We start from the raw sequence: 19280 nt of genomic DNA, 5'->3' as shown, positions 1-19280 counted from the left end.
AATAGATTTTTGAGGTATGTTTAAGTCAGTGGGTTGTCATTAAGGCATCCCCCATCCCCACCGATTCTTTGTGCAGGTTTCCTCTTGCATCTCCACAGTGCCTAGACAGTCACTCCATCTTGGTTTAGCTTCCAAAGTTCTTCCTGCAGTACATGGCTGCTTACATGTTAGGTACTAGGGACAGAGTATTGGACCATGTGAGTATTCCTCTGAACTGATTTATTGCTAAAGTCTGCATGCTTCTAAAGAAGAATGCAGTTAGGTCAGATAATACCAATCCTGTTGAATATAACAGGATTGTGGTTTGGTTTTTTCCCTTTCTAGAGATAATTTTTTTTTAGGTACATGAGTGTAAGTTGTTTCTCTTACTGTTCCTAAAAAGTGAAGCACTGTTGCACTGTTTTCCCTGTCAATAGCTGCAGTAGATTTTTTTAAAAAATTAAAATAGCTTTTACTTTAACATAAACTTAGATTATAGTATCTTTAGAGGTGAAATCTGTGAATTTCTTTCAGTGACTTAAATTTAACTTGCCAGAAACTCTCAGCAAAGTATCCCAGTGTAGCATATGTAATTTTAGACAGACCAAATCTTTATTAAAATTGTACAGCTGTGTTTTAAGCTGTTCATATAGATGTGAGGGGTTTTTTTGTTGGTTGTTGTTGCTTTTTTAATGCACTGATACTGAATTCTGATTCCCAAATGATCTCCTATAAAATTTTGGACAGATTTGGCTTCCTGCTTTAAATATATCATAAGTAATGTGCTAATTATTGAGCCCTGAGGTAACAGGTTAAAATCCTGCTTGTTTCTGAGATAATTAAAGTATTTTTCATGGGTTTTGGTTCCCTTATCTTCCATATCCTGGCTTTTTCTAGACTCAGATTAATCTTGAAACCACCATATTTCCACCATCATATTTCATTTTACCATCACTTTTTGCTTTGCCTTCATGAAGACCTTAAATGTTCTGTCCATAAACTCACTTCTTTTTTTCTTAATAGGTTTCAGACAACTGCACAAGTTCTTGAAAGCCTTTTCTTTTTCAAAAAATGTTTTATGTAATCGTGCTGTTGGAGTGTCAGACACTATTGGCGGTTGGTGATCTTATTTCCCTGGCACAAATATTATTAAAGCTTAAGGAGGAGATGAAATTCTTTATTGGATGATCTTATAAAGCCTTAAAAATAAACAAGCCTTTGGCCTTTCTGCTCATCTCCATTGTGGCTGTGGTGGCATAGATACTAAATTCTGAAAGCTTTGGCAAATTTGGAAGTTGCATTCAGAGTCATTCATTTTAAAATGCTTTATAAAGCTGGTGCATCATAATGAGTTAATGATTAAAACAGGATTAACTGATGTTTTTAAATTCTGATGTGTGTTAAAACCACATGGTAATCAAACTTTCACTTTTATTCTTTTATGACAGCACAGTTCTAATAATATTAGGGGTTTGCTGACACTGCAGAGAGGTACTTAAATCCAAGCTGACATGAATTTCATTACAAACCCTATTCATAAAAACCTGTTTAGGTCTTACTGGGCAAGAACTTAATGTTGGACTAAACAGCCTTAGAATGTACTCTTTGGCTGTGTGCAGAAAGACTACCACTGTATTTTGCTATTTGCATGTAATTTATACTTAAGGCTTCAAGCAACCATCTGCTTACCTCCTTTTGACCTATTTTTGTATTTATGACAACAGCTTTAAGGATTTTAATAATATGAGGGCACAACTAATATGTGGCATAGCTGGAGGAGAGACAGTGGCACACTCCTTGAATTAATATGCATTGTAAGACATGTCAGGCAACAGTAAATGATCTCATTTTTTCCAGTGAAATAATCCTAGTAGGCATTCTTCATTTGCTTATATATGCCTGCCTGTCAGGAGAACAAGTGTAGGAGGGAAGAGAAAAGAGGAGCACGATCTTTTTACAGACGTATTTTATGACAAATATAAACTTCATTAATTTGCACTTTAAATGAGTAAGCTTCACCTAAGAGCTGCTGACCAAAATACTAAGCAAACAGCATTGCCGGAAAATTTAATATTTTGTTCTCTGACAATTTAAAATGTATTTTTCTCTCTTTTTTTTTATAGCCTATGTTTTGTGATTTAAGCTATTATATATGTGCAAAGTGGAACTGCTTGGTTTTTGGGAGTGCATTATTATTATGTGCACTGCAGAACAGCTATGGTTGCTGTATTGTCACTCCCCTATGTTTGTTTTTAATTGAGGAACTGGCCTTTTGATGTGGCTGAAAATGTATTCCAAAGCCTCACACTTTTTTGATAGATGTTTGATGCTCTCTTAAAGGAATTCTGTTTCTAATCTGGCTTCCTTGGTGTGACAGGAGGAAATCACAATGTGTGCTCAGCATGAGGAAAGCATTAAGCATTCATTGCTGAAACTGGTAGCCTGATAACAACTAGGTGGCTGCAGCTCCATATCTCCAAGCTCCAGGCTGGTAGTGAGCTGGGCATGTTTTGCAGCAGGTACATGCACAATCACATGTGTACACTACATACTGCCAGCCCCACAGATCAATGTGGGCAGAAACACTCATCTGATGTCGATTCTCTCTTGATCTGGGCTGTCTTTCTAAGGAGTCTCTTGGATGTGTCTATTCATTATCTTTTGTATTGTTAAGATGAACTGAATAAATGCAATTCATAGTACTTCATTTAGGGATAAAAGTCTTTCCCATGTCCTCTCCTGGATTACAGAGCACGGTGAAGTTCATGAGGTAAGTAGCAAAAGGAGTTTGCAGAGAAAGCAATTGCTGTGCCTGTACAGCTATAGCTGTTGTTAAGGCAGAGGGAAAAATGGTGGCAGGACCACCAGAACCAGAAGAAGCAGATGTTGCACAGATATGGCAAATACTTTCTCCTGAGGTATTCACGTTTTTATGTTCCTGGCTTTTTTTTTTTCTTTTTTTTTTTTTTTTTCCCCTCTTTCTCTTCTGCAGATACCTTACTGCTTTTCTCTCTGCTCTCCAAAAGATTATCTCCAATGATGTTTTTTAATTTTTTTTTTTTTTGGCTAGCTGAATGGGGATCCAAGAACTTTGTTCAAAAAGCAAATTGAGTAGGCAGAAGGGTATGAGCCTTTTAAGAATAAAAAGATGAACCTGCATGGACATTTGAGCTGTTGTACACTGGATTGAAGGTGCCAAAGAGAAATATATAAGGGAAAAACAGAACTGAGGATGAGTAACAGAGAGAAAATTAATCTAAAATGTGGACCAAAAGGTATGAGGAGTGAATTAAAAATGTCCCAAGGCTGTAAAAGACTGTCTTGGACTATCAAGTGCCAGTGTGTGTAGGAGGCAGAGAGTCATACTTCTTCCAGAGAGACACTGTTGTCTTGTGGACTGAATCAGATTTCCCCTGTCTCAAAATCTCTACCTTCAGAAGATGTTTGGGTGTTCTGGTTTTTGTGTTTTGGTTTTGATTTATTTTTTCTTTGTGGGAGGGGGAATGTGGGTTGAGGTTTATGAAACCACTTGTTTCTGCTTATTTGGAAGAGACTTGTGGGCAAAGGCGGTGAAGAGGCTTGTAGCTTGGATATGTCAGCATGGTCTAAGCAAGAGCCAAGGAATGAATCAGAAACTCTTGGAGGAGGTGATGGGGTGAGAGAGAAGTGGGGTTGAGGAAGGAGTGTGTTACAGAAGAGATACTGATCTGTAATCCTGTACTTCAGAAGCATGTGATTCTGATTACTGTGGGAGGTGAATGGGAAGTCACCGAGGGATTTAAACAGGCATGTTTAATTTAAATGATAAAAAGAATAAAACACTTTTACTCAGCACTGCAGCTCTAAATATAACATCTATTCGTTTCCTGCATATTGTTTCTTTAATGAGTGATTTAGAAGAACGTGTGGGCTGTCAGAGCCATGCATGAGAAAGGTGCCAAAAACTAATTAAGGTAGAAAGTCCCAGTTATGCCAACAGACTGTGCAAGGTGCATCCTCTCACAGATCAAGGACAGGCTTAGAGAGAGGGTCAAAAGATGAAGTGCAAAAGCAAATGAATGAAAACATCCGATCCCTAGAGCAAATAGGATTTTATAGACATATTTTTCTAAAAATAATCCTTGCATACCCACAGAAAATGAACTTTGGAAGTGAGGTGACTGAGACTGTATAAAAATGTTATGTTCTCCAGCTGGTTATTCCTTGGAATTTCAGCTCATGTTTTAGTAAATCACCACAATGTCATTAGTGATCCTGAGCATTATAGAGAGTATCAAGGATTTGGTTTTTGATAGAGGCAGGTGAGATAAGGAAAGTGCAAACTTCCCATATGTTTTAGAATTATATTTATGACTTTTGCCTAGCTGGTAAAATCCTCTTCTAATTCTTAAAGTGGTCCAGAAATAACCATATCAAAGGCTTGTGAGAGTCAGGTTAGTTATAGTCCCTCCTAAATTGTCACATGATGAGTAATAAATAGATCAAAAATCCCTAGGGAGGAAAGGAACAAATAGGAATAAGTAGTTGGGTTTTGCTGTATCAAAGTGATTATAATGTGTCTCAGGCTTCCAAAGGACCTATTTCCTTTAGTTTTGAAAAGTAGGTAGCAAAAGATGTAGGTGAAGAACTGGTTTAAGTAGTTTTTTTCAAGATCAGACAAAAATGGAAAATCTCTCTGCTTTCTAGCTAAGCTAGATGTCAGGCTATCATGACCACAGACCAGAATTAATGTTCGAAAGTGTAAAGTAATGCATGAAAAGAAAAAAAATTGAATTGCTCCTACATATTGCTATGTTTTACATTAACAGCTTTTCCTAGTATAGAATAACATACTGTAGTCACCTTAGAAAAACCTGCTATTGTAAAATAGTGTCTTTAAAATGGAACATAAAAAATGGCACAGCAGTATCTGTGTGTCATTGTAGAAATCTGCATTATCAGCTGGAACACTGTTGGATGATCTAAAATATGACAGGAATAGCATGCTTTGGGGGAAGGCTTAAAGCCATTAAAGGCATGGAAAAACTGTCATTTGAGAGAGGAAGGGAATTCAGGCCTTTTTCTAGTTTAACTGTGAGCTGACTAAAATAGGACTCTTTCTTCCAATCTCTATTTGTTTCAAAAACTCTACATACATTTGTAAAGGGTAAAAGGGTGAGTTACTAATTTATGCTGAAAGATAACAAAGTTTTCTTTAGAATACCTGAAGAGAAGTGCACAAAAACATATGTGTACATCCATGTACATATTACCATGTAGGTGTTACATGTTACTATTCTTAAGGTGAGTGCCTAAATGAATAGGACACCTTGCTGCAAAACACATGAGTGCAGCTGCCTAGGATGCCCAAGGTGAGCAGTGCTGCTTTCTAGTGCTGGTTGGTTTGGAAATGATTGCCTGTGAACCTTGAAAATGATACCTCTTTACCATTAGATAGAAGACTTTCAAAGCATCAGGCAAAGCAAAGATTAGAATAGTGTTTCAAAGCAGGTATTTTCACCAGTTAAGGTTTACATCCCTAGCTAGGTGAGACCATATGAGGTCCAGATCTGTGCTGAGTCACCTGTTCTAATCTTCTCCATCCTAGGTTTCTCTTATTCCTCTAGATTTGTCTTCTTCTCATGCAGTTGACTAGGGAGATGTGTTGGTTTTTCTTTTTAGAAGGCCTGGATTTTACCTATTATTTTAACATTTTTCTGGAAAATGGTGAAGTTCTTGACTAGCCTGGAAAATATTTTTAACTCTTTGTTTTATGGGTCACCTGGGATAGGGATTTCATTGAGCAGTATTACAAGAAGCTTTCAGTATGGTGTGGCCTAAAAGAGTCTACAGACTTGAATAGAATATTTGTCCAAAGAACCTGTGGCTGCCCTGTCCCTGAAAGTGTTTAAGGCCAGGTTATATGGGACTCTGAGCAGCTGGGTCTAATAGAAAGTGTCCCTGCCTGTACTAGGGGGGTTGGAGCTAGCTGATCTTAAAGGTCCCTTTCAACCTAGGTCATTCTATGATTCTTAAAAAAAGAGGGGAAAAAAAAAAAGAAAAAAAAAGTGTCAGATATTGTGACCATTGGGTAAATCAGAAGTAATAAGGAGAAAACACAAGTTTTATTATTCTAGAACTTGATGCCTTCATTTTGCATTGCTAGGATGTGGTTGCCCTTTAGCTAAACATTAATATTGAAGGTGTGTAAACTGCCTTCTCAGATCAAAAGTTTGTACAACTTTTCTGAGCCTTTTAAATCATCACACTGCTAGGCAGTGCTAGATATGCTTCTATGTCAAGCTGGATGAAAGCAGCTACTTTTGTCTCAGCTACAACCTATACTGTGAACATCCATGTCTTTCTTTCTTTGTATGACCATAAAGCTACCTGTGGCAAAACCTGAAAAGTAGTACTTGACAACTTGAAGTGTAGAGGTCATTTGCTCAAATGAATGCATGTGTGCATGTCTGCCTCCCTGCAAAATTCAAGGTGCTTATTATCAGTAAATTAAGTCACTTAAAGAGACTCTACTTGCAAGTAGGTTTAGGATATGCTGACACATAAGGCAAATTTTTGGAAGCTGCATAAAGGCTTTCTTTGAAATGCTCCTGTTTTCTTGATATTGGTTGTGCTTTAAATCATGAAATGTGTGTACTAAACCTGCATCTGCAAAGAAAAGTCAAATGGGAAGCAGTAGATGCTATTTATTTTGGGAATTTTGTCTCCACATACCTGAATTTTTCAAGCACAACATCTAGATTAAAGCATTTATGAAATTTGTCACTAAGCCTAATTTTTTTTTTTTAAGAAATCCTCTGTGACATTTCTAGAATATAATTATGGTCTGTTGCAGGAAACTGGATGATAAGTAAAAGATTATGTTAATAAACTACAAAAACATAATTATGGGAAAGGCTTGAAGTAATCAAATGTGTTTTGAGTCCACTGAAGGACCATTTACTACATATTAGATGTTAATCTTGATATAATTTTTGTATTGAAGATAAACACCATGCACAGAAATAATTTCTACTTCATGCTATTTCTGTTATCCTTAGTTCTTAGTTTTCTGTTACTTTAAGACTTGACAGTATAGATGCATCTTCTGTACCAGAGAATGAAATAATAGAGCAAAAAAAGGTTCACAATCTACTATCCCAGTTATGCTTCTGTTTGTTTCCTGCCCAGGTTTAGGGGTTTGAAAATGGCTTTTCAAGCCCTCTCTTTTAAATTCCCAGAAAATGCTCAGTTGTATTAGGAGAACAAACCTTGTTTGTCACAAGTCAGTCTGTAATGTACAAAAAACCCCAGCAGACCAACAATTCTTTCCATCCCTTCTCCATGCCTCTTCAAAGGTTTTTTGTATACTTCAGGAAACATCAGATGAACATTTTTGGTTTTGGGTCAACCCTTTACATCTTCAGTTTTAGGCAATCTTTTGAAAACGTTTCTATCACAGTAATCTTTGGTATACCCAAAGTGACTGTGTGTGTCAGTGGGGTCTGAGCTGAGGGTGGTCTGGTGCTGGAGGCTGAGATGCTGCAGTTCAGTCCCATGCTGAGGCTCACTGACAGCTCAGAGCAGCAGCTGATGCAGCAATTCTTTATGTGGGTCAGCCTTTACAGGAGGAAAACAGACCATGTAGTGTGAGTTATGTTATCCTGCCTTCTTAATCTTTTCAGCTTCTTCTAATCCTTTGGCAGGGTAGCTATTTATGTGATTTGACTGGGGAGCATTTCTAGTGCCATAATTAAAGAACAAATTGTCCGGTTCCTGAATGACACAATATCAGAAGTAGCTTTGTTCAGACCTGAGTTAGTCTCCCTTAAATTATGCTGTCCCTAAGAAAATATGATGGTGTTTTTATGCAGCTGTGTAATCTTCAAAACACTGAATTAATTAAAGTATGATGAAGGATTCTGAGCTTTCATTTTAGGTTACTTACTATACACATACTTAAATTCAGTGGCCAAACTTCAGATCAAGAACTTTGTTCCTATAAAATAAAAATGTCTACAAGCTTATGACTGTTAACAAAAATAACCATCAGACTAGGAAATCAATCTGTCTCTCTTGTGTGAAAGCTTATGCCAAAATGCACTTTTGTGTGGTGATTAAGGCACTGTTCTGATAGAGAAGATGTAGCCAAGATGTAGCCTGAAGCCAAGCAAGGCTGCATGGTTCTCCCTTGTAGATCAGATGGATGCCCCTCATTATGGTGTATTATTTAAATAAGTGACTCTTCTGTAATTTAATTTGCTTCATGAATCTTGTTTCTGCACTTCAGCAATCATTAACTGCATCCCAAATCCCTCTGAAAACTTCCACAACTATCCCCTTCAGAAAAACTTCAAGAAAACAATAGAAAACCCACCTCCATGCCTAGCATTTTTATTAATAATTTGTAGTCCATTCAGAATAATCTTCTAAGGTGCTGTCTTCAAAAGCTGCTTTTTGAGGAAATTGGTTACTCCCTATCAATTGCATGTCACTCACTGAAGTGGACTCTTAAGTACAGATTATGATGCAAGTTAAAAAGCAGATATGTAAAACAGTTACTTTTTCCATTTTAATTTATCACACTGATTTCCAAGCTGGGAGCTGCTCAGTATTTTGTAGATCATGTCAATAATTTAAAATACTACATTTTCATTCAATCATTTTCTACTGAAGTGCTGCTTTACCAATTTGCATGTAGTACAAGGGGAATGTGAAGGAATAGGACTGTTTTGTGATCTGATTCCTTCCTGTGATACTATGAAACTGCCACCCGCATCTAATTTTTGGTTGCAAGGGGCTCATTAAGCTAAAGGAAAAATTAATACATCCCTGTCTTCATTGTGCAATAGCCTTGAGGATGTTAAGATATCCAGAAGGTATATTTTATAGGCTGCATGACATTGTGTTCTAAACTTGCAGCTTATGCACATCTTTAATTCCAGTGCAGCCTCTTATTTTTATATTTTAACACTGGAACACCACCTTAATATGCACATGTTGTTCGTACAGAAATTCAAGCAGGGTTGAATTTTCCAAAATTGAAACTTCCACATTTTATCCCACAGATGCCTTAAAATATTTGTGTCTATTTTAGTGTTTTTGTATGCATACTCCCAGATAGCATAATTTCAATGCCATGCTGAAGGATTTCACTAGAATTTAGACTACACTTCAGTTACAAATCACAGTTTTAATTATGGCACAGATGCATGTAGATGAGAATAAAAAAATAAGATAATTTGGGGTATATTTAACCACTATGTTAATTTCCTTCTTCCCCTTGCTATGATAATGTAAACAGCAAATGAAGGAGCTTGGTTTACTGAAATGGTTATTTAAAACTTAGAAATAAATGTTAAACCTTAATCTATTTCCTCAAGATTTCTTTATTACAGGCACTAACATAACTGCTGTTCTCTGAAATTTATTTCATTTTAATGTTGTAAGTGAAAATATGAAATATCTGTGATTGGCAAGAATGGAACTTGCTATGATTCCAATGTTTCTATGTTGTATTGTGTGTTTGGATTCTCATGCATCTACTTTCCTAGATGAGTGTCTTTCCTAATGTTTCAGATCTGTTTTCTTTCCTTCCATGCAATAAAGGACGGAGTTTTTCTATTTTAGACAGCACATTATTCAATTCTCTTGGCATAGACTGCTCTGATTTTTATTGACTTATTTGCTTGAAAAGTGCTTCAGTGTTCTGAGAAATGTTGGGTTTGTTTATGTTACTGGATCTTGTTTTTAAAACCTGCAATATGATCTTTCACTATTTTCCTATTGACATTTTACTGATCCTTAATGTGGTTTTGGTGAATATCAATTTGAATTTGAGCAAATATTCCTGGCAGAAATTTTAAGATAATTACAGAAAATTTGAAAGTAGTAGAGAAGAAAATATTGTCTTAAGCATCTTCATATGTTATGTGTCAAAACATGGTCTGTCTAGGAGAACCTCACGGTACAGAAGGGAGTGCAAAGAGGACAGCTTGGATGGATATAAAATTACTGGATCAAATTGATTTAAATTAACAGGCAGAAAGCTTTAATAAATTAAATTTTACTTTTTATTCAGCTTTTAAAAAGTATGTTGAGAGGCCTGTTCCCTGAATTTTTAATATCTCCCAGGAATGGAGATCTGCAGCTGGTTGGGGCACCCTATTCTGGGATTTAACCAGCCTCATAATTTAAAAAAAATATCCAACAAAGCACAACGTAAAACAGAGAAAGGAACCTAACTCCTTTTTTTTCTGATTAGATTTTGCTGTGCTCTTATTTTTCCTTGTGCTATGGCTATGCATCTTAAAGAACAGTCTGGCTCACTCTTCTCTACCCTCACTTAGATAGCTGTGCACTGTAATAAGGTCTCCCTTTTTGTCTTTTATGGCTGAACAAACTCAGTTTTCTTAGCTTTTCCTTGTAATATCACATGCTCCAGCTCTCTGATCATCCTGGTGGCTCCTTCCACTGGACTTGTTCCCCCATTCTCCACTAGCAGGGCAGTAACTAAAACCTTGTGACCAAGAAGGGGTACCAATCAAAGGGCTGTGCCTCTCAGGGCATCTGGCAGCCCTCAGGCAGGATGAACACTCTTGTCTAGTATGGAGGCACTCCAGGGCAGCTGCTCTGACCAGCTGCTTCTAGCTAGTTCATGAGGGGGTTTAATGTTTGCCATGAATTTTACTGTTGTGAAGATACTTGTACTACGTGCTGTTATGTTTTGATTTAGTAGAGACATACTGCAATATGCTGAAATCACAACACAAGCATGACATAGCAGTTGAAATATACATTTAGATCAACATGCAAAAGTGATGCCCATTATTGATCTATATATGCCCACTGTCAGGATGGTGGGCATCTCCAGTTCACCAGGATGGAATATGTGGGCTAAAGCCCTCTCAAGACTACTGCTCTCTTGAGAGCTCCTTCTGTTGGTAATTTGATTTCACACTTTTTGTGGGACTGAGCCCTGACACATAGTTAGTTCTCCCCCTGCTGGCCTGGCTAGCTGGGGGAGAATTTATATGCTAGTAATTCTTTTAGAAAAGGCTGTTTGCATAACTTGATGACTTACTGGTACAGCCATATATCTAAAGTCACCCTCCAGTCCCCCTTATGTGGATTTTCTTTATGCCACCAGATGCTCATTCTTGCATTTCTTCCACGAGTTCATCACCCTTGCCCATCTCCTGAGTCTTTTTTCCTTGTAGAGGTTTGTTCACCAGTCAGGCAAGCTGTATATCTTTGGGATTGCTGTAAATGTGTTTCTGGTGAGCTGGTGGGCTTGTGAGAACCTGGAGAGATGTCTGCCTGTACCAGCTGCTCCAGTCATGTGAGGTGAACATGTCCAGCTGCACAAAGATGAACAGAGTCATAATGCTGTTGGAAAAAATGAGGGAGAACAGCTGCCTGCATCATTAGTACCCTCAGCCCCTGACATACTCCAGGCAGCTACCTGAAGGGCCCCAAGAGAGGGCAGCAGCCTCATTTGCAGGTTGATGATCTAGTTGAGTTGTGAAGGGCTTGAACTTACTCCAGTGAGAACATGGACGCGGGTTCCAGGCCTTAAGCGGATCCCTCCTGACTATGCAGGTGACATTGCAGGTGGATTTTAAAACAAATACTTGCGCCTGGTCACAGACCTCTTTGTCTCAATGGGGTTGGAAAGATGTATTTGGCATGATATGTGCACAGAGTTTTGTGAATAGGCATGTCACTGTGGGAAGGAGAACCAAAAGGAGATAACCAGGGAAGAGCCTTATAGGCTCATAAGGGTTAAATCATTTGCTCTCGGAAATCTAGCAGTCATTCTGAGATATGTCACCACATTTTTGACACAAAAATAGAGAAAACATAATTTCTTATTTGCCATCTGTAATAATAATTTATTCAGTTTTCTTTTATCTAAGAAGGATAGCCATGATGAGAATGTATTTTCATACAACAAGAAATCTGAGATTTGTTTTTTCAGCTCTGCATTTCTTGCAGTACAAAGCAGTATGCGCATTACGGTATTTTTGGTTTTTAAAGGAAAGTTATGATACCCTCTACTGGCTATTTTTGAAATAAATCTGAGCTATAACTGACCAATTTAGAGTCAGCAGCAGTTAATCTGTACCACAATTTTAATGTAGTTTCCTTTTTTCTCTTCTTTTTTTCTTATGGATTTGAGAGGAGTTTGGGTTGTTTTAGTATTTTTTCCCCCTTTAGTTCTGTCACTGGCTTCAACAGAGTAAATCTGACTGTGATGGAATTGTATTTTTGAATGCAGGTTGTTCTGGCTTTCAGACCAACAGTTCTATAGGTACAAATGAAAATAGCTAGATGTTATCACTGCTCTTGTTGCCTAGTAACCAAAGCCCAATGTGTAATTCAGCAAGATAAATTTGATGCACTTTACCTCTCTTTTCCTTTTTAGCAGCAGAATGTAAAATACGTTCAGACTTGAATGTTTTGTTTTCTGATTACTAAAATGTATTGAAATCTTTAACTTTGCAAGCTCAAGTTACAGTGATCTCAGAACTGATGTAAATTTCCCATAATGAAGAGTGATCTGGTTCTTGTACATTCCTTTACTGTTCATATAAGTCTGCCAGGGTAACTGTGCATACAAATATGAAATTATTTTCTCCACACCATTCTCAGATTTCACCTTTCCATTTTGTATTCTGATTTGATGATGATTTTACATATTTTTCTACTGCACCCATTTATGCAATCAAGGCTTGTTCTCAGATTATTTGCTCAACTATACTTATAATATGTCTAAAATTATCTAGAACTGTCCTTGAATTAGTTACCGAGTTTGTGAACAAGTATGAAATGCTTGCTTCATTGGTACAAGTTGTGTAAATAAATACTTGTAGTAGATTTCTAGCATTGATTTTTGCAATGTAAGTTAATGATTATATCTTATCATAGAATTAACTATCAAATGAATTTATCTACTCACTCTTATAACTAATCATACTGTGTTTTGGTAATACAAATTGTATTAGTAATATTATCTAACATTTACTTAACCATATGCTAAAGTAAAATGATTTCACTGTACTGCTTTAACCTTGTAATTAATAACCCTTAAGCTTACTAAAGTTGTTTTGAATTGTGTGACATTGAATTTTATGCTTACTACATCTTTTCCACTTGCTTTGTTAGACTTATTAAATATTTTTGAGAATTATCTAAGATTTAAACTATTTTTAAAGTATTTTACTTAGCAATAGTCTGTGTATCTCAGTGCAATCACATTTGTGTTTTTTCTTAATTTCTCTTTCCTTAACAGTTGGTATTCAAATCAAACATTTGTTAAATATATGATCCTTCATTTTTCCTGCCTATATTGATTGCTAGGCAGTCTTGAATTTTCATTCTTCCAAGAAGGTCACAGACTTCTGGGGAAGCTGAATTCTGTCCTTACTGGAATCTCTTGCATAAATACGTTTGTTTTTGATGCTAACAAAAAACTGGTACAGTGTCCAGTACTTGCATGCAAATAAAATTTACATGTTCTATCATGGTCTAGGAAACTTCCTTTTAAAAATATCCAACACTGAAGGCTTGGAAATGAGATGTAATTATGAAATGCTGGAAGGGAACTTGTGAATGAGTATTGGGAAGAATTTAAATAGAGCATGAATTACAGTTTGTGGAATGACTTCCCCAGTGAACACAATGGTAGAGATGTTGCTTGTTATTCTAAATGGTATCTGTAGGAAGGTAAAATCGTGCTCGTGCTGGGTTTTAACTTCTTCAGTTGCATAATGCTGAAATCTTCTTCTTTCTTTTAATCTTGGTTTTTAAATAGTTTATTTTGTTTTCTTAATATTGACAATACTCTTGTATAACATCAGAATTGAATTGGGACATTAACCAGCTGTTACTTTTCCTTTCAGGTACTGCTACCAGCAGCTGGTCTCTTGCAACTGCAGGATGTGAAGAGGACTTGCTGTGAATTTTTGGAATCCCAGCTTCATCCTATCAACTGCCTGGGGATTCGTGCTTTTGCTGACATGCACGCATGCACAGACCTCTTGAGCAAGGCCAACACATATGCAGGCAAGTTATCATTAGCAGAGCATGCAGCTTGGGATCTGTCAGTGTGGGTGGGTTCCATGCCACCCAACCCCACCCAGAGGAACCCGAGTTTTATCCTCGTTATTGCAGGCATGCATCTCCTAAGGAAAACTACATTTGATCTGAATGTCTTCAAGAGAAATAAAATGTGCTGGCTGGCCCACAGTTATATGTAAGCTGAATGGATCATCATCTTCACAGACTATTCTGAGTCTGCAGGGTCCAAGCCATTTTTAATCCAGAAAGAAGCTAGCTTCCTGTTTAAAATTTTGCACTCTCACTTAGAGGAAGAAATCAGGAAAGAAGAACTAAACTTCTGACAACTACCACAAGTCAAAGTATGTAGGAATTACATAGGGGAAGAAATAAAAAGTTATTGGGAGAAGGGGTAGTCCTCCACTGCACTAGTGAAGAAGCAAGAAATGTCATGTTGGGTATTATGTTATCAACTTATCTTCTAAAAATCCTGCTCATCTAGCCAAAGACTTGAAGTTTCCTACTATAGAGGGTACCTATAGTCTCATCCACTTGAATCTTGTATTTAATCTGTCTCTCCAGCTCTCCTATTTTCTTATGCTTGGTACTAACCTTGCATTTTCTCTGTAACCAAACCACCTTCCATTCCCCCCAAAAGCTTCCCTTATTGTCATCATATTCTTGGACTACTGCTGGCCTTTATGACAAGCTGCCAGCTCAACTCCTACTGTGTATTTTCTGTGTCTGTGGGGTGGATTTTAGAGCAATGCACAGTCTGTTCTTACTTTTGAGATAAATATGCTGTATATAGTCAGGGTGCACAGTCAGGTCCTCTCTCTGCTCTGCCTTTCTCCTCCTAGCACTGTCAGGCGTAGAACAAGTGCAATACAAAAAAGAGAATTAAAAATTAAATTGCCTGATAAGGCTGTAGAAAAAAATACATATGACTGCATTGCTTTTCATAACTTTCCTAAAATGTACAGTGAGCAATTAACATAATTAACAATTAGTACAGAGTTAAAATTGAGGATTTTCCTGAAATAGAGCACTAAGTGCTTCAACTCAGGTCCAAATAGTACTCTTTTTATTGCCTTGAATAAATTTAGATCTCAGAAAGGGAAGGACTTTGATGAATCTTTCAGTTGTCTTCATTCCTAGAAATCCTGGTTTGTGGTATAGTTTTTTATTTTAAACTTACAGAAGATTATAGTATTTCTATCAAGAATGATTGATATATCAATTTTAAAAATTCAAAAGCTTTTCAGATTGTTTTTGAAAGTACTAGCTTTTGTGATGCCTACTTTACTCAGAAGTTGTGATGTGTACATGACTGACTCTGTGATATTTCTATTTAGACATCTATGCAAAAGGTTTTAATTAAATCCTTTTGTCTTTGAGTATTACAATATCAAATCCAAAAAGCTATTACATTTTTGACCTTTTGTGCAATCTGAAACTAGTCCTACATTTATTAACTGTAATTAATATTCAGATATTTACTGTTTTAGGGAACCTGTTTTGATACAGCTGTTACTTAATTTTGAATTTTAATTTATTTTTTCCAACTTCTGTTCTGACTGGGCCTTACTTCTAAATTAAACCTATAAACTACTTCAGTTACTTCTAAACAATCTTTGCTCAGTTTAGTAGTTGAAGCTAATATTTATATAGATTACTTTCTAGAAATACAAATTCTAAGATCCTGTCAAGACCTCGAGTGCAGTATTGCTTAAATGTGTTTTGAGAGCACAGGAATTGTGTCCACCTGTTAACTCTCCTTCCCTGGATAGTTTTGTTCAGGCATCCTTTGCTGTGCTCAGAGAGTGTCTGCAAGCAGAACACAGACAAGTGAAAAGGGGAGGGAAGCTATTTGTTGATTCCAGTTGGGACATGAAAGATACTAGGCTGAGCACCAGAATACTCAGTACTCCTGATAAAAGGATTCAGAGAGGAAGCATTTGCCTTCGTTTCTCCTTGGAACTGGCTGATCATCAGTCTTGCTGAATTTCTGTCTGCTGACTCCCTGATTTCCTTTCTTACAGTTCTATACCTTTTCAGGTCAGTGTTTTTCTTCTTGAATTTTCAGGCTACTTACTGTCTGTATCTCAGCCATCATAGCTTCTTTTCCCCCCCTATTCTTATCTCAAATGGCTCTTTGTACTCTGTCACAGCTTTCTTACAAATGAAAAAGATTCTCAAAAGTCTGAGTCAAAAATACATGGCTGTGCCATTTCAGAGTTAAGCTTTGTAGCACAGGCAGCTTAACTCCCAGAGCACATATTTTGGGATTAAGGCTTCAGAAATTAGAATGAGTACAGAAAAGGATTATTAGATTTAAAAAAGAAGTGAAAATATTTCCCTGCTAGAGAAAATGAAAAATATTTTATTTTGTAACTTCTCCCAATCTTGATTTTGTTACACTTGCTATTTTAGATTTAGGGAAAAAAAAGCAAGATACTTCTGTTCATAGACAATGATAATATAAAAACAAATGGATGCCAATGGATCAGAAGTTATTAGAAAAATGAAACCTCCAGAACTTCCTTCCAGTGGGAATGAAAACACAACTTCCATTAAAATTGGAGTTCTGTATTCCTGTGGTGTGTTGGCCCTTTGTGCAGAGAGCAAGATTTCTAGGGGAGTCATTTATATGCACCTGTGATCTGAAAATAGTAGACAATTGGTACAGGTTACTTGGAATGAGCTTGTGTTGCAATTGAACTTGGAGATGCCACCTGATGTTCCAGAAAGCAATCCTGCTCTGGGTCTTGTTACACTTTCACAGTCAGAGACTGTGGCATGAACACTAGTGCTAGTCTGTCCTCAGTTTTGGTCTGGGGTGTATCTTACATAATGTTAAAGGATGTTCACAAAATAGCAATTTCTCCTGAGAAAGCAGGGAATTATGTGGGTGATTTAATGTTTTGTGCAACTTGAGATAATTTAGTGAAGCCTTTTAATTAAGAGGGGTGTGCCATCTTGGACCTGAGAGAACCTTGCTCAGTGCTTATGTCCTGACACATTTCTTAGTTTTAATCAGAGAATAATAATGTATTTTACCCACTGCATAGGGCATTGGAAACTTTGGGAGACCTCTGGCAGAGGTGTCCTTTGAGGCTTGGCACATGAACCTTTTTGGCTTTAAGCACTGTGCTGAGTTGTTGAAGATTCTTTTGTTAGGGAATCCTAGTTATGTTGTGCTGCAAAAATTGCTGCATTGTATTTGACTGTGGGATAACAGTATACTTACTTCTGGTGCTCTTAGTCTAAAACTTGAGCCCTGGCAAGACTTGGAAGCATGCAAGTCTTCTGTAGACTGTTCTTGTGTACATCCGTATGCCTGGCATGGAAAGGATGGGGCTGTCAGAATCATTCCTATGATTCTATTCTGAGTAGCAACGTCTGTTGCTATGCTGCTGTTGCCTTGGCTGTTCAGAATTTCATGGTGTTCTAAAAAACAGTTATTTAAGCATAAAATTGACAAATAAAGCAGGTTTTTTTTTAAAAAATGTTATTCTGCAGTTTAAACTTCTGCTGGTTCTTCAACTGGCAGAGCTTGTGTCTATCCCTCTGCAACAAAGCTGAGGTTCCTGTTTGACCAGTGCCTTAAAATAGCCATTAGCAAAAGCCCTTTGTAGCAAGCCAAAAAAAAAAAAAAAAAAATCTATGTGACATTGTGAATGAATGCATAAAATTTTAAGGCATAAAATGTCCTGTACAGGTTTCAGATGTAGCTTTTCTTCCTATGTAATTGGAAAATATAAAGTTAATGTCAATATCTGTATAGCTTAGACTTGTATGACTTTTGGATAGATGTATCAAGTGCTTTTTGCTGCATATGCATGTATGATACATAGCTTCAGACTCAGAACAACACATACTAAAAAGCAGTATATTTACAGCTCCTATTTTCTTCCTATGCTCTGCACTCTGGCATTGTTTTTTATACTTCCATACATTTTTGTTACTAGCCCCTTTCATGTTGGTAAAGACTTCCTTTTTTCTTACCCTACTGCCACAGGGCAGACAAGGACAGATCTTTAGCTATTCAGATAGAAAATGACTCAGTTGCAAAAATGTGAAAATCTGTTTTTCAAATGCAATTGGAACAGATATTTTAGAAATGCCGTAAAATGGATTTTTTTTTTTTTTTTTTTTTTTTTTTAAGACAGAGTTTAGTCTTGATAATAAAGAAGTAGGACTCTACTTGCTTAGGAAGTGGGAATTTAGAACCCAAGCCTCTGCAGGTCCTAAGCCAGCTTGTTTCCAGGCTGCCAGACACTGGAGCCAGCTGGCTTCAGTTTCTGGGTAAAGAGGGAAGAAGTGGGACAGGATTCCAGTACAAATTTGTCAAAGATGCATACTGTGTGGAAAATTCTGATTTGGGAAAAAATAATTATTTTATTCTCTCATGGAAACTTCCATCTGGGTAGTTCTCTCTTTGCTTCTCTAAGAGATGTTCATAAAGAAAGAAGCATGTTCCCTAATGCAATAAATAAAAACCAAGATAATTTGAGATTTTATCAAAGCTTTCAGGATGGGAGCAGTAATATGAGATAATACAAATCTGAATCCAGAAGGCAAAAAAATCCACACATTTCCAGTACTATTTTCATTGTTATTGGGGAAAGAGGATCTAAGTGTGATTTCTTGAAATTTAAGTACTGAATCATGTTATTTTGGAGATGCTGATATCCTTCTTGCTAAAAGGATGAAAAAAGTTTGAATTTCCTAAGTGTAATTTTTATATATAATGAAGCCTTCTGTCTTCAACACTTCACTAGTATTATATAAATTGCTATTGGTGGATTTAATTGATTTTATATTTCCTTGTTCTTCTTCAGTTTTTAATTATTTTAAATAATCCATGTAGCTATTCTTGCAATTGGCTTCTTCCCAAATGTTATCTATCAATCAGATACCATGGTCTCCTAGACAACAAGTGATCTGATTCTCATGAGACTAGTTATTTCATCTTACCTCTTTTTTGACAACTAAAATTTATGTAGAAGTCTCCTCTATTTCTTTTTTGTCCATAATTCATTCACCTGAGGATCTGTAGCTGTTGATTGAGTAGTTTTGTTTAGTGTTTCTTCTTTTTTCACTCCTTCTCTTGACTGTGCCATGTTTTATGCTTTAAGAGGCTGACATCCAGTAAAACAGTGTTTGTTCAAGCATTGATTTTTTTTGGACTGTCTTCTATGTTCTTATGTTTAGCATGAAAACAGGAGACAGCCTCACATTTATTGTATTACTTTGCA

At 36.7% G+C, this 19280-nt stretch overlaps 1 protein-coding gene across 7 annotated transcripts in view; it reads left to right on the top strand.

Moving 5' to 3' along the window:
• KLHL2 (kelch like family member 2) overlaps positions 1 to 19280 on the top strand; it is a 53654-nt gene that overhangs the window by 19875 nt on the left and 14499 nt on the right. For all 7 annotated transcript variants that reach the window (XM_079305715.1, XM_079305719.1, XM_079305716.1 and 4 more), the window contains one exon: positions 13863 to 14025. In XM_079305715.1, the coding sequence (XP_079161841.1) occupies positions 13863 to 14025 (163 nt within the window). The remainder of the gene's footprint in view (positions 1 to 13862; positions 14026 to 19280) is intronic.

This window comes from Erithacus rubecula (genome assembly GCF_903797595.1).
Source record: "Erithacus rubecula genome assembly, chromosome: 5".
Taxonomy (NCBI): Eukaryota; Metazoa; Chordata; class Aves; order Passeriformes; family Muscicapidae; genus Erithacus; species Erithacus rubecula.
The sequence above is the reverse complement of the archived record's forward strand: the minus strand, read 5'-3'. Positions and strand labels throughout refer to the sequence as shown.